This window comes from Corapipo altera, unplaced genomic scaffold, assembly GCF_003945725.1.
Source record: "Corapipo altera isolate COAL_440 unplaced genomic scaffold, ASM394572v1 44, whole genome shotgun sequence".
Classification (NCBI taxonomy): Eukaryota; Metazoa; Chordata; class Aves; order Passeriformes; family Pipridae; genus Corapipo; species Corapipo altera.
This window is the reverse complement of record NW_020884880.1, coordinates 2,482,359-2,497,048: the sequence shown is the minus strand read 5'-3', so window position 1 is coordinate 2,497,048 and position 14,690 is coordinate 2,482,359. Positions and strand designations below refer to the sequence as shown.

Sequence of the window (14,690 nt, the reverse complement as noted above, 5' to 3'; positions counted from 1 at the left end):
TGTAAAATGACTGAAGACCAAACCATGTAAGAAGATGTACACCTTTACTAAAAGGAATGCCTTAATTTTCTGAATTGTTTTCGTATTTGTTCTCAAGGCGAAGTTTAAAATTACTTGGAAACACCAGGAAAAAAAAAAGCGAATAGCAAAACTTAGGGCTGAATTGCTAAAAGCAATTCCTCTACTCACTGAAAAGAGGGAAAATGCTCATGCATAGCAAAAGAAAACAAATAAAGTAGAGCTGAAAAGAAAATAAGCTCAGCAGAGGAACTAAGGCCCTGAATTCCTCACTGTTATCTGGAAGACCTAAGTAATACCTGGAAACTTAGAGGTTTCTCTGCATCAGATCACTGATGAATATGTTGAACAAAACCCCAGCCCTAACAGGAGTCCTGAGGACAGTTAACTACTGACTCATCTCTAAAAAGTGACCATTAACTTTTGATCCCTGTTGTTTAAGTTATTTTCAACCCGTAAAAGCCTTCTACCAATCCTGCAGCTATTCTCTTTAATAGCTCTTTTTGCAATACGTGTCCTGGGTGTATTGGAAATCTGAATGTATTATGTCTGCTGTGGTCTCCTAGAGCTTGGAAAGTTAGTGACACACAGTGTGAGCAGACGTCTCACCAGGTCCTGCAGTGTAACAGGAACAGATCAACACATGTAAGAAGCACTTACCATTAGACTGTGAGTCATTCGATTTAATAGATTGCTGACATTAACAATATATAGAAAAAGAATGCTTGAAAGAAAAATGCAAAATGGGAGATTGATTTTTTAGATTCTTCCTTAGTGAGAAAAAAACACCGAGTGCCTGCAAATTGTTCATGTTTGCCTTTTCATTTTGTTAAATTGCAGATGGCGTTCATACTTTATTATATGGCGATCGTTGGCCATGCTTTGTCTATAACATCCCTGTTGATTTCCTTGGCAATTTTCTTCTATTTCAAGTAAGTGTTTCTTGCAGACACTCTTCCTTCCTGAGGGATATCAAATGGTAACCAAAGAAAGTCTTTGAAGGGGACATGACAGTGAGAAGCAGCTCTTCTGAGTACCTTTCTAGATAGATGATGCTGGTAAAGAAATCTCAGCACAGGGTCCTCTCTCCAATGGAACACCTCCCAGTGTTGTGTAGCCAAGATCATACTGTTATGTTTGTCAAGACTGGTGTAAAAGAGCAGCCCACAGGGAAGTGGTGTAACTGGGAATGAAGTAAGGCCTGCTGTTCCTTGAAGAGCATGTCCAGACCTTGTCAGGTGCAGTGACTACACGAACAGGAATACCTCCATATGACACTGAAGGACTAAGCTATTGACCTGAGTAGGTTCTTACAGGACTCAGCCCTAAGAGTGAATCTGACAGTACTGTGCAGCCTGCCATCATCATTAAAAGGAAAAACAGTGATGTGCTGTATCAGAACTCTAAAAGAGACTAAACTGATACTCGCTGAAAGCATTGCAGCTACTGTATGGCAGTTTCACTGGAGCATTTAAATCTTGTTCTTTGGTGAACCTGTCTGCTGTCAATTAGATGTCTGTGCCTCAGCTGTCAGGAAGAGTTATAAAAGATCAAGCTCCCAACAGCACCACCACCAAGAATGAGTCTAGGAAACATAGGAAAATTAAATGGTTGGAATTTTCATAGACTATAAGAGTCTGTAAGATTGCAGACTCAAAACAGGTGGATCCAAAATACAGGTTGTAAATTCTGGTTATTTCCAGAGAGGCAATTTTATGAGTACCTGTGATAACATGCCTTAATCAGATACAGAGGTAGCTAGAAACTCTGCCCAATGAACTGATGAATTCCCTTCCCATCTAAGTAGATAAAGAGCACAAAACCATAGCTTTGATGAAACTGGAAAGAGCACAATTTAATTGGATTTGGAACCCTATAACCTGGCGTGAGTTCTTTGGGACAGTAAAGACAGGATCTGGTCAAATAAGGTGCCCTAAATGGACCAGAAAGGTGATTCCTTGTGGCAAATGAGGCAGGGTCAGCCTGTCTGACTCACTCTTAGCTCTGAGTCATGGACAGCACAAGATCCTGATAAGTCCCAGGCTTTTTGAAAAGACTAGTCTTTGCAGCAGCCTTCCAGACAGTAACACACCTCCTCCTCTCTTTCCTCCTCCACTTCTCCTTCCCCTTCCATGACTAATCCATGACACAAAGGTTACAGGAAGAAGTAGAGAAAGGAATTAAAACAAAGTGCTTCAATATGAGGAGACCAAATTACAATCATAAGAAAGTGAGAATGAAGCTGTATGGGAGCACGGCTCATGTTACCTTTGGCTGTTTTCTAACATCTGGCTATGACAGCAGTAGATTATTTGACCTTCAATAGAAGGGAAACTGTCAATCAGACAGTCAATCAGATAGCAAGAGATGATTTCAGGACTGTATAATAACCTTTGACTGTAGAGGCAGCAATGAACACCTTGCAGGGTTTGCTGTTTCCCTGGCAGAGATTTATTTTCATTTCAGTTTGGGGCGTCAAGATTCATAGTGATCTGTCATCACAGATGTTGCAGTGCTTTCAGAAGGCAATACTGAAACAGTAGTGATGAGCATCACTAAGCAAGACTAACTCATAACAGGAGAGAGAGTATTCATAAAATAGAGTGTCTAATAGCTACATGTATCATCACATTATTGCAATATTTCTGTACTTGCAAACTGAGACCTCATTATGTTATTTGATAAAACACAAAAGAAAAGAGGGAGTCCGAGCTCCAAATCACTTCCAGTTGAATTAATAAAACAAAGGCATTTGTACAAAGACAGATGGGGAGTACAATAAGTCTAGATTTGCCAGAATAATAGATGGTGTATTATGAATACAGCTGCAGTTAATTGTTACCAAGGCTTTTAAAAGAAGTTGGAAAAGGATAATGGGTGGAAGGATAATCTGTGGAAATTTGTTGGGAGTTTTCCTCAGGGGTAAGGGAGAACATGGTACAAAGCATGAAAATAATTTGAAATTATTTTCAATAATAATAATAACTAAACAAGGGATTAGAAGATGGAAAATAAGTGTCTGGGGGTGAAAATTGGTATTGTCGGTATTCATGAATGAGAAGAAATTAAAGATTCACAGGACAGTTCTATGAAGAAAAGTCAAAATATCCTAGTTGTAATAGAGAAGTGGAGATAGGAACTCAAAAAGTAAGGCTGACTGGGAGTAGGTAAGAGAACCTACCTCTGTCAAAGGACATGTAGGAGACAGAATCAATATGAAACAAAGGGAAGTCATGTAAAACATAGGAGACTCTGAAATTCTAAAGAGACAATAGATAGAAGCATAGAGACACAAAGAACTCACAAGTTTTAGATACAGATAACTGGCTTAGTTGTGCCTTCTTGCATACGGATTAATGAAGCAGAGTAGGGAGCATACAGAAAGATGGTGGAGGCGGTGCCAAGGAGCCTTCAAAAACACTGCAAAGGAATGATTAAAAACAGGAAGAGAGCCAGGAAGAGAACTAAGAGAGGTCAGAGAAGGAGGAGATTGCGGATGATTGTCAAAACCAGCATAAAGGATGAATGAAGTGAGGGTTTGGGTTTTGCTACAATGTTTTCCTGTTGGTGTGAACTGAGTCAGGCAGGTGCTGATGCCATTATGATGGCAAACACTGAAGGTCAAATTAGAAAGTGAGGGTATGGAAACATTTGTTTAATAATCCAGATGTGTCTTTAACATGAAAGCTGGCATCAAGAAAAAAGGACAGGGAATACTGAGAGGGAAGGAGGAAAGAGTAAAACTAAGAGAGGAAGGCAGGCAATGAAAGGAGGTTGGAGAGCAGACAACGGCAATATGCAGAGAAGGATAGTCCAATTTAATAGATAAATAAGACTGCCAAAAGTCAAGCAAAGCAATGAGGAAGGACAGGACTGGGAGTGGAGACACATGGACCTGGCTGAGATTATCACAAAGGACTGTCTGTATCTGTAGCCATGTAGAAAGGCAGATGGAGAGACAAGGGTCTGGATGTCTATGGCCAGGAGCTGAAAAACCTGCTCCCAGTAACAGGGAAATTTTTATTTCTTGGGAAGGGGATTGATGTCACACCAATCCTGTTCTCAGGGTTGCCAGAAAAAGGCAGACAGTGATGACCATGTCATAGTGTCCCAGGAAAAGTGGGGTTAAGTAGCATAGGCAAAGTCTAGTGATGGAGAATGGGGAGAAGGACTCGGGACTGAGTAAATTTCACCAGAGCTTAGGAGCAGAAAAGGAACGTCAGACAAGATTTGTGATGGGGGCAAATACAGGTGGAGTAAGCACAAGAACATAGTATAGCAAAAAATAGCTCCAAAAAATACTCTGTTTTGCACAATATCTTGTTCTACAGTGAACCAAACTGAAAGTGCACCTGGCCCCATATCTGGTGCTCAACATTTGCCATTAGCTGATGCTAATGGAACGTCATAAAATCAGGGCAAGTGTAAAGAGATACTGTCATGCCTATCCACCAGGACCTGCATCTCATGGACATCCTGAACCAAAAAAAATGTCTTGGTAAATAAGGACGTCAAGAAACGTGGTGAACATTGCAGAATGATCATAACCATAACCAGAAAGATGACCTAAAGCTAAAGAAAGAATTCCATGCAACGACTCAGAAAATAGGTGTAAGGAGAATGAAGAATAAGTGGCAGGTAAATGAGGAGCTAAAAAAGGAAAATAACTAAATAAAGAAGCAAAATAAGCAGAAAAGAGTTCAGTTGGTTAGATTAGCCCTCTGTTTTATAGGAAAGTGCATTCTGCATTGACCTCTCCATGCAGAGAATCAGAAAGTTACAGCCTGTGTTCCGTGCCAGACGGCAAAAGACTGCAAAAGACTCCTAGTTCTGAGTGGGAAGCTTGCCTTAGCAAGACAGCAGTACTTCTGGTTTTTACCTAGCAGTTTTGCCTGCTTGCTCTCAGTGGTCACTGAATACAGACATCACAGCATTATCTAACAGCTCTGTGATTGCCTTTCTGCAATCACTCTCTGTCAGCCTGGCACTGTGCTGTGGGGCATGGAGCTCTGCAGGGGCCACCTTCTCTGCCTCAGGGGTATCTGAGGAGGTGACAAGAGGTTTTGGGCATGAATTAGAAAGGGAGATGGTTCAGGGCTGAAACTGCAGTCATGACTTGGTTTCACAAGAATTCTGCAAACTTCTCTTGTGAAATTCTGCTACCCACAACGGCATAAATCCTATCCTCCCCAAAATCAGTCATTTCAAAAGATTTCTGCTCCTTCTGAGCAGGAAAACAACCTCCTCTGGTTTGAGATCTCAGCTGGAGTTAGAAACATGCAGGATATCAACCCAAATCCCCCTGTAATTTAAGGAGATTCCTACCCAAATTTCCCATCCTGTCTCACCACTAATTCCTGAAGTAGAAAATAATTTTCATCTGAGCATTTGAGAAATTGGGTCTCCAGGGAACAGTTACTTATAAAGCAGTATTTCTGATGTTCATTACTTGTATCATGCGCATCTAATAATTCTCAGGGTTCTGCTTCACTGCTTAATAGCTTGATTACCATAAATAAAGAAAGGCATCAAGGGCTGAGAATGTAGCCAGATAGCTCTTTACAATATGGTCTGAAAAGCATGTGGTGCTAAACAGGTGTAAAAACAAACCCAAAAATTTGTCAGAGGTTATGGTTGTAATGCAAGGCATGTATTTTCCAATTATGCCTTGCCAAAAGGCATTCTTGAGAGACTGTTGCCAGAAAGAGCTTGTTAAAGTGACATCAGAAGAAAAATACTAATTTACGACATGTGCTACATATTTTTCAGGAGCCTCAGCTGTCAAAGGATAACACTGCATAAGAATTTGTTTTTTTCATATGTGCTGAACTCCATGTTTACAATTGCCCACCTCATTGCTGTTGTCCCTAACCCGGGCCTTGTAAAAAGGGATCCCGTAAGTACTGCATGACTTCTCTCCATCTTAACACCCAAGTAAAATCTCTATGGTCAGGCCAAAGCAAAGGATCCTTATTCATCAGTTAATGATATCCATCTGGTGAAACACACATGGAGGGTGCACGTTCTGAGAATTTCACTTAACCTTGCTCAGATCTTTCACCAAGCAATAAAAATCTTTGAATTTGGAACAAGCCCCAGATTTGCTCCAGCCAGCCCATCCATACAAATATGTGTCAGATCCCCACTGCTCTCGGCAGTAACTACCTGATGCTTCCCGACAAAGCCCCTGAAGGGACAGATGCCCTTAGTGACCGCCTGTCCTTCCTCACATGCACACATGCTGTGGAGGGACAGGATGGAGAGCGATAGGGCTTTTCTCAAAATAACACACATAAAGATCTGTTTGCTGCATTTTTTTTTCTTGGGAGGTGGTAAATCAAAGGATTAGTTTCCTTCACTGCTCTTAGGTAGTGATACAAATTGTGCCAGCCCCTCTGATAAATATGCCAGCTGATAAATATTTATGGCAGATCTCAGTCACCCAGCTCTGATCTTGCTCCCTAACACATTGTGCTCGCTGTCCTTACAGCAGACCCAGCCAATGTGAAATTAGAGCAAACATGGGAATCTCAAGTTTCATATTAACACTGATCAACTTGTCTTCTAATAAGGTCATTCAATTATGATTCAATAATTTATCTTCTTCAAATTTCATGAAAGTGGTTGAACATTAGCACCTGATACTATCTGATCATGTACGTGTCTCTCAGATGTGTTGGTTAAGTAAGCTAATTGAAGCAGGAAGTATGTAGCCTAAAGAAGACATCACCAGTCTCAAGGACCATCTGGAGATTAAAAAATAGAAGAGCAGAAGAGTAATTTAAAAATCACACATTTTGTTTCTCCTCATTGCATAGCATCATACGCACATAGCCTGTGCAAGAGATGCAATGAAAATACTCTTGATATTTGAAGATAAAAAGCTGGCAGATGATATCAGGCACATAAATTGAAGTATAATCCTTACCTCAGGGTTAAGAATGATGCTTTCTGACAACAGAAGTAGATTTCTGAAGTGCTTTAAAGATTTCCTTAAAAAACTGTATCTAGTGTCATTGGTCTAGATCTTTATTTGGAGTGGAATGTTGATGCCAGTGAAGTCAGTGACAAAGCTCTCAGAGGCTCCAGTAGAGCCACGTAGCCACAGAACAGGTACTGGCCCACTGAACATCACCTGATGAAACCCCCAACCTCCATTGCTGTGGCAACAGACAGTGTAAAAAGTGACATCAGTTGTTACCTTTGGAGGCTGTGGAGCCCCAGAGTGGTGCAGAGGTTTATGTATGCAGTCAGCTTTCAGGTCTCTGGCCAGAATATTAAGAGGAGCCTTAGTGCTGAATATAGTCATGGAAATCACCCAAACAGTGTCCTTCCCCTAATATTAACAAATACAGCTGTGTTAGCAAACCTGGCTGCAGCTATTGGCTAAGCAGATGCTTTGATGAGCAAAACACTTGTTTTGAGCTTTCTTCCAATTGAAATTTGCATGTCTTTGACTCAGCAGCGAAATGCTGTCTAGAGGCAAGGTACAAAACTTGGGACCAAAATATCTGTGGTCTCTCATTTTTATTCTTCTGTCAAGTATGGAATGAGGGTACACTCTTGCCTCACATACTAGATTTCCCTTCCTTAAAAAAATAATTTTAAAAAAGGAGGTGAAGTGCCTTGTCAATAGATTCAAAGTCTCCCAACATTACTAGAAAGTGTACTCTGCTATTTTAGCAACATAATAAACTAGTAAATACATGATTGGGAAAAGAAAATGGACAGAAGCAAGTTTTTAGCATGTGACGAAATTACACAAAATCTTCATATACGTATATGAAGACTTAAAGGATTGATGATTAAAATGTTTAAAAAATTAAAAATTCCTATAATACTTTTATGTTGATGCCTATTAACAGAGAAAATGAAGGCTTTATAGGTTGGGTTATTTCTATCCCTACTGCACACTCTGTTTTAATAAGCCCATTTGAAGATTACTGCTTCTGATTTCCAGTAGTTTGCTGCATTTATCTACTTTCCACCTGTGCATCTTCTGAGCTTGACAGACTCACATGTGTGGCTCTCACCTTCAGTATATAAAGAAATACTGAAATGTGTGGAAGGAATTTCAAACAATCACAGATATCACTCATGTAACAGGCATATACAGAGATTAGGTTGGTGGTATTTATTCTACAAAGTAATAAATATGGTTTCACCACAATAGTTCCTGCATTTTTTTTCCTTCATAAAGTTTCACAATAGATTTTAAATGTGCAATGCCATGGGAAAATACTTTCAGTGATACATAATTTATGAGGATATCAACAAATCCATATAATTTTGAAAGAAGAAAGTAGGGTCTCTTAAAAAACAAAGAGAAAAGTCAGGAGGAGCAAGAGAGGAAATTCTTCCCTAACACCAAGATAGAACATTCTCCCTGTGATCCAGACAGAAAAGATGTGAGACAATACAAAGCATCATTTACATGAGGAGAGTCCATACTGCATCCTTACTCCCATATAGTTTACTGCACAGAGTTAAATCCTTTGATGATCATTCTGCTTACACAAAATGGTAAGTCTTTGATAATCATAATTTGCTTTTTTACTTTGTGTTTGCTGGTTATATAATTTTCTCTCTCCCTCTGTCTCTCTTTCTGTCGGATTTATCTGGATCTGAAATGATAGAAGCAAAAGATGTGAGCCCAGGTGGTCTTGCAAGAAACAAAGGAGAAATGGACAAGGTTCAGGGACATTTAAACAAAATTAAACAGGAAACATGTATGAACCTTTATTTACATTTACTGAAAAAGTTGGTATGAGCTGTTTTGGAAGGTTTTATCTGAACTGGGAACTGCATTAATTACACTATTACTGGAGCAGCTTTTATAGGAAGAGTTATTGTCTATCACCTTCTTAAATGAGACTGACTCACAGTAGAAGGGTGATCTGTGAACAGCACTTTATGTTATCCATTAAAACCTCCAGAAACATAAATAAAACTCTTGCTGCCTAATCTATTAATATTGTCTTACACATCAGATCTGTACTTTTCATTTTCTGTATTCTACAATACTAGTAATTTTAATACTCAGGACTGATGGAGGTAAAGGAAGACACAGCTAATGACTGAAGGGACAGTTCTGCTAATGAGAAACTGAGCAATTGATCAGCTCCATGGGCACAAATATAAATATGTTTGTGGGTGGGAGTAAGTTTGATCAAAAATCAGTAATGTCTCAATAATTAGAATCTCTTCCATAAAAACTTTAACAGATCCTACTATATTTTTTTCACTTTCCTATTCTGGTGGAGATATCTGTTCTCTTGTTTCTGCAGGTTCTTCTGTTGCCTCTCCACCTTTTATGTGGTAGTTTCAGCCTTGCTTCTGGCACTGTGGGGTATGAAAGTTTATATTTCAATTGCAGTTTTATAGAGGCCGTAGCAAGGGCCAGTGCTCCATGGGTAGCTCCTATGAGCCCTGTGTGGGCTCTCATGCTTGGCCATGGTATATCAGAGAGCAACGACCCAGCATCTGTTCAGGTATTCTCCAATCTTACTGTCAAGTCCCATCTCATTGCCATACAGCTTCTTTATGCCTTAATGTATCTGTAGATCCTCTCACATGGGTACAGCAGCAGAGATGGTAAGGAAGAACCAGAGGCAATTCCTGTTTTATTACAGGCAGCGTGATTTCATTTCCTCCTGGTGGCACCTATAACTAACTCAACTCTTGGACATGGAGCATGAGAGGCAGGAACCTGTTTTTGCCTCTTTGTGTAGATGTAGATATGTTTTAAATATCTTGAGCTAGTTTACCACTCTAGCCAATAGTGCAGCATGCATTTTGTGTCTCTGTGCCCTTCACAACCATTTCACTAAAATTTCTGTCACTGTGGACATGAGGTGGGATGACAAAGTTGGTTATCTATAGTGCCCAAAACCCATCTCCTGGAGGAAGCAAGCCTTCAGGAGACACCACTTTGGCTGCTTCCCACTCAGCATTATTAATTAGACCACGAGAAAATGAGGAGGAGAGCACAAAAACTGGTGTCCACTAACATTAAAGTCTTGAAGCAAGGCCATGGTAGTAGCAATACTAAAAAATCTAGTGTACCCATGGACACTAGATCATTATAAATAATATTACAATTGACAAGTTCAAGTGAAAACCATGACTGCCCAAGTGTATTAACTTTTCCGTCCTATCACAGTTACAATAAAACAGTAGAAATAAAACTGTGTGGGCAGATAAGCAGTGTATAAAGGGTAGTTACTGTGATTTATGGGTTTCCGATACTGGTGACTTCCCTTGTTCTCAAAGGGATAAAGAGGAAATGAAAGCCAAGAAAACAAAGGGGATTTTCAGCATTTCATGAACAGTGTCAATTTTAGGACTTTTACCAGTATTTTACCAAATATTACCTTCTCATCTCTTATTGCTTTCAGTTCCTTCTGATGTAACCTGGCAGAGTCTGGGGGCTTGAAAATATATTTTTCACAAATAAGATGCTAATAGCTGATAGCAGTGAAGGTAAATGGAAGAACTGTTGCCCCATGTGACGTATGTTTTCTTTACTTGTCCCAGGAGTCTCCATAGTGCAACCCTAACTAGAAACAACAAAGGTGGAGCTCCACAAAAGAAAAGGGTACTTCAATCCTCTGAGTTGTTTCATGTATTATACTTGGAGCGGAGCTTGAGGAGGTGCCATTTTGTTAAATAATTTGATTGTTTACTAATGTAACTATTTCCAGAGCTTTCCTGTCACTCTCAAAGCATCTCCTTAGTCTTTCATCTAAGTCCTTCTGTCCTGCTTCCACTAGATTACTTGTAGGAGACTCTGCAGCCAGTTTAGCCACAAAGAGATGACACAAAGCTTTTCTAGAGTATTATCTGGATGAAAAAGTAATCAAAGACCAAACTTTGGCTTAACAGAGAATTACTGACCAGTGTTTAGCTGCTATGTCTCCTTAGCCTTCTAGTGTATCTTCTGCTCTAGCAGAGGGTCAGTGTCTCTATGAAAGCTTTCATAATCTTGCCTAGGAGCCGTTCATCTATCTGTTTAAACTATTGCCCTTCTCATTCCTCTAGTATAGGAATGAGGCTTGGTAAGACTAGGCCCAGTGTGTATTCATGAGTTTACAAGTTGTGCAAATTTTGTGATTTTGCAGATTATATTTCTGCATTGACTTCACTGGGACAAACTTGCTCAGCAAGTTTGGCCTGGAAAGAATAAAATGTATTACTTGCCTTCCTGTAAATCAAAGAGGGCCAAAGTCAGTCTCCAGTTACATCCATGCTAAGTTCTGTTGAAATCAAAGGTTTTCCACCAGATTTATGTCTCACTACACCATGTTCAGTGGTGAAATTCTTGCATTTTTTGTTCAGCTCCAGAGTAAAGGAGAGAGCAAAAGTGCCTGTTGTGGGCAAGTGAACTAAACCCTTTAATTCATCATTTACAAGCAAAGGACTGAACCTGTGCTTTAGACTTTGCTTCAGAATAATTTTTGACATGTTCAAATAAATCCCATTAGTTTTCCATTGCCTGAGCAGGTTCATGAAGAAAAGCTCATATCTCCCATTTCCTCTGTGACAGTGTCATTAGCTTTCATCAGTAAAGCAGAAAAGAAGAATGAGTGTTTGATTGGCACATGTTCCTTCCTAACATAGCAAATGCTCTACCTGGACAGAAGAGTCACAAACTATTATTTGAAACAGGAAGTAGTGTAGTCACTAACATCCTTCTAAGATCCATTTAATCTGTGTTGTTTTCAAACACAAAAAGGATGATGCCACTGGCAGTTTGGGAAATTAATAAAACAAGAGTGAGAAAAGGAAGGTTGGGCACTGATCCTCAGGATTAGAGAGAAGTTGTCCTTGCTAAGGAGCATTTTTTAATTGGACTACAAAACACCATATCACATTTCTGAGGTTTATAGCTGTGATGGTTGAACCTGAGTGGTGCAAGCAAGCACAGTTCCTGATGTGCATGTGCCTATGGAGGGGTGACTGCAGGAGGTGACAGGGAAAGAAAATTCCTGCTCTATCTGCCTATATCCTCATCCACAAAAGCAAACTGACCCATGGAGAGGACAGTTGCTCCTAATGTCATTGCATTTCTCTGGTATCAGCAGAATTGCACTTCTCAGGGTATAATTCTTTACCTAATAGCATTTTCTGTGTAGACTCTCCCTCACCAGTCCTGTCCAGCCCTGCTAAGCTGCAGGGACAAGGAAGATGGAGCAGTACTGTTCAGGATGCACAGGGACAGGACATCCTGCTCTCCAGCTCTGGCACCCAGGCACAGCTGGCATGGGATCACTGACAGTGTCCTGTGCACCTTCCTTGGAGCACAGAATGATTGTGACTTCAGTTAACATGTGTTCACCTTTAGAAGTATGAGTTCGTTGTATGCTGGTGAATCATTTGCAAATGAAGTTTTTGCCAGCAGTAAGCTCATGGTCAGTGCCAGGACTGTTGTGGCAGGAGCTGCACTGGTTTCACCCTCACTGAAATCACTGGGTTGCACTGGTTAACACTGCAGTAATAGAGGTGTAAATCAGAATCTCTTCCTCCATCCTAGGAAAGATCAAGTCCTCCCCCTCCCATAAGGTTCACTGAGATTAATGCAGACTAAGGCATGTTGTGAATTCAGAACCAGCCATATTCAAAGAATTCTCACAAATTTTCAGACTGAAAGAATAGCTGCATTCATTTTAAGACAGATCTTTCAGTGTCTAAATGGCATGAAGCAGAGCAGCAATTCCCATCATTTTTCCCAAGGTCTTTATATTCTTGTTTATATTCTCAAAACTCTCAGAGTAATGAAGGAAACAAAGGACCATGTAATCCTGGTGGCATCAGGTTCACTGATCTGGCATGGCGTGCCATATGAAGTATGGATGATTAAAGGACATTCACAGCATTTGTAAATGACACTTCTGTGAAGAGTATTTGTTGTTTATGTGGAGCAACTAAATCTGAGCTGCAAGGAAGTCAGTAGCCATCTCTGAGAGAGATCTGAGCTCTCTCAACAACATTATGGTTGCTTTCTGAATGGGAAGTCACTGTCAAATTAACAGCTGGCATCAGGAGAGGGAAAAGGAGGCTTAAGAGTCTAAGAATAAGTGTTTATTTTGGGAAAGTTTTCATTGTCTTAGTTTCCTCAGGAATTATTCTGTCTACATTTCAGTTGCTTGCTCTTCTTTTAAAGCTGTATCTATTAGTAGGCTATCTATTAGTAGGCAGAGATTTCTTCAAAATTATTGCAGCATCACAAAGTGAGGGATAATAGCCTTCATGTAGCCTGGTCCCAAGGTATTTCATGTTAAAATAACCTAGGGTCTATCAGATCCTGTGGATGGTATTTTGGCAGTGGGATCCCTACATGCAGCCTCTTACTTAGAAGCCAGAGAGCTGTTTCCTCCAGAAATGTGATTCCAGAAAGGACTTTGTCATGAAAAATGCATTGTCGTCCAGAAGCTGAAGGCATCAGGTCCTGGGGCTTGTTCCCAGGTTTTCTGTCTGCATCTTTTCTGCTCAGGTACAACCTGCAACCAGATACCTAGCACAAGTCCAAACTGCAGACTGAAATGTCTCTGTGAGAAGTTGGATTTAACCTGTCATTCTGCCTAATCATTGTCTACCTGCACCATCTCTGGACCCTGAAGCTCTGCCATTGTGACAGCAAAAAGTGAGCATTCCCAGAACAGTTGTTCCCAAAATCAGTAGAACTTCAGCATCCTAGTTCTTGCTGTCGTCAGCTGTGGTTCTCTTGTTTAGCCACAGTGGCCATTTGCAACCTCTGGTGTCTCTACATGAGGTTGTTGAAGCAAAGCACATACTGGCTGTATGCCAAATGGGTGAATCCATTCCAGATTTGCTGAAATTCATGACATGCCTCCAGAACTGCTGGTCAAGAAAGGTATACTTACTTTACCCTCCGATCTGAGCTATAGCAGTCTCTAAAAGACTATCAATCTTCCACAATGTGGAGCTGTGTTTGACCTAAATCTGACACTAATTTCTCCATGCCTTACCGAGGCTTTTTATCATTTTTTCCCTTTGGTTTTCCTCAAGAGATGGGAGAGATGACAAAGTGAAGATGACTTAAAAATGCAGGATAGGACCTGAGAGACCATAAGACTCTGTCAATTGCCCTGTCTCCAGTGCATTTGAGAGACTGAAAGGTAAATAGATGATATGTCTTTAGCTCCTAAAAACACAGGCATAGAAAAATGTCAAGTAACCACTTCTTAAATGTCAGATCAACAAGTGCAAATGCTAACAGTTGCCTTTTTGATGGCTTCTGTGCTATACTGTATGCACATTGCATCCTCTAATTAACTCCTGTTGTATACAAGGCCTCCAACATGAACTGAACATTTAAGAGCTTAAGTTTTGATATTTCTCTGGAAATATGAAGCAATTATGTCTAGAAACCTAGCTGATGTAGGAGCAGCTACTAATTCAAGATAATTCAAATCAAACTGGGGGTTCCTCTCCAAGTTTCCTTACCTTATGCCTTTAGCAGATTGTACCTAAGATATGAGAAATTTGAGTTGGAATTGCCCAAAAAGTAGATTTTTCAAAATCCTTCAGAAGATAGACTCTTTTAAAAGGAATTCCCCTCAGAGGAACAGTATGTTTCCAATTTTCCTCACTGGGATTTGTCTGTTTAAATGGCAGTGCTGCCAGTGCAGGCAGCTGCGTCTCGATTCAAG

At 40.2% G+C, this 14,690-nt stretch overlaps 1 protein-coding gene across 3 annotated transcripts in view; it reads left to right on the top strand.

Annotated features, from left to right (window-relative positions):
- The window catches only part of CALCR (calcitonin receptor), a 160,845-nt gene that overhangs the window by 113,543 nt on the left and 32,612 nt on the right, over positions 1 to 14,690 (top strand). For all 3 annotated transcript variants that reach the window (XM_027639417.1, XM_027639418.1, XM_027639419.1), the window contains 2 exons: positions 859 to 950; positions 5,788 to 5,914. In XM_027639417.1, coding sequence (XP_027495218.1) covers positions 859 to 950; positions 5,788 to 5,914 — 219 coding nt within the window. The remainder of the gene's footprint in view (positions 1 to 858; positions 951 to 5,787; positions 5,915 to 14,690) is intronic.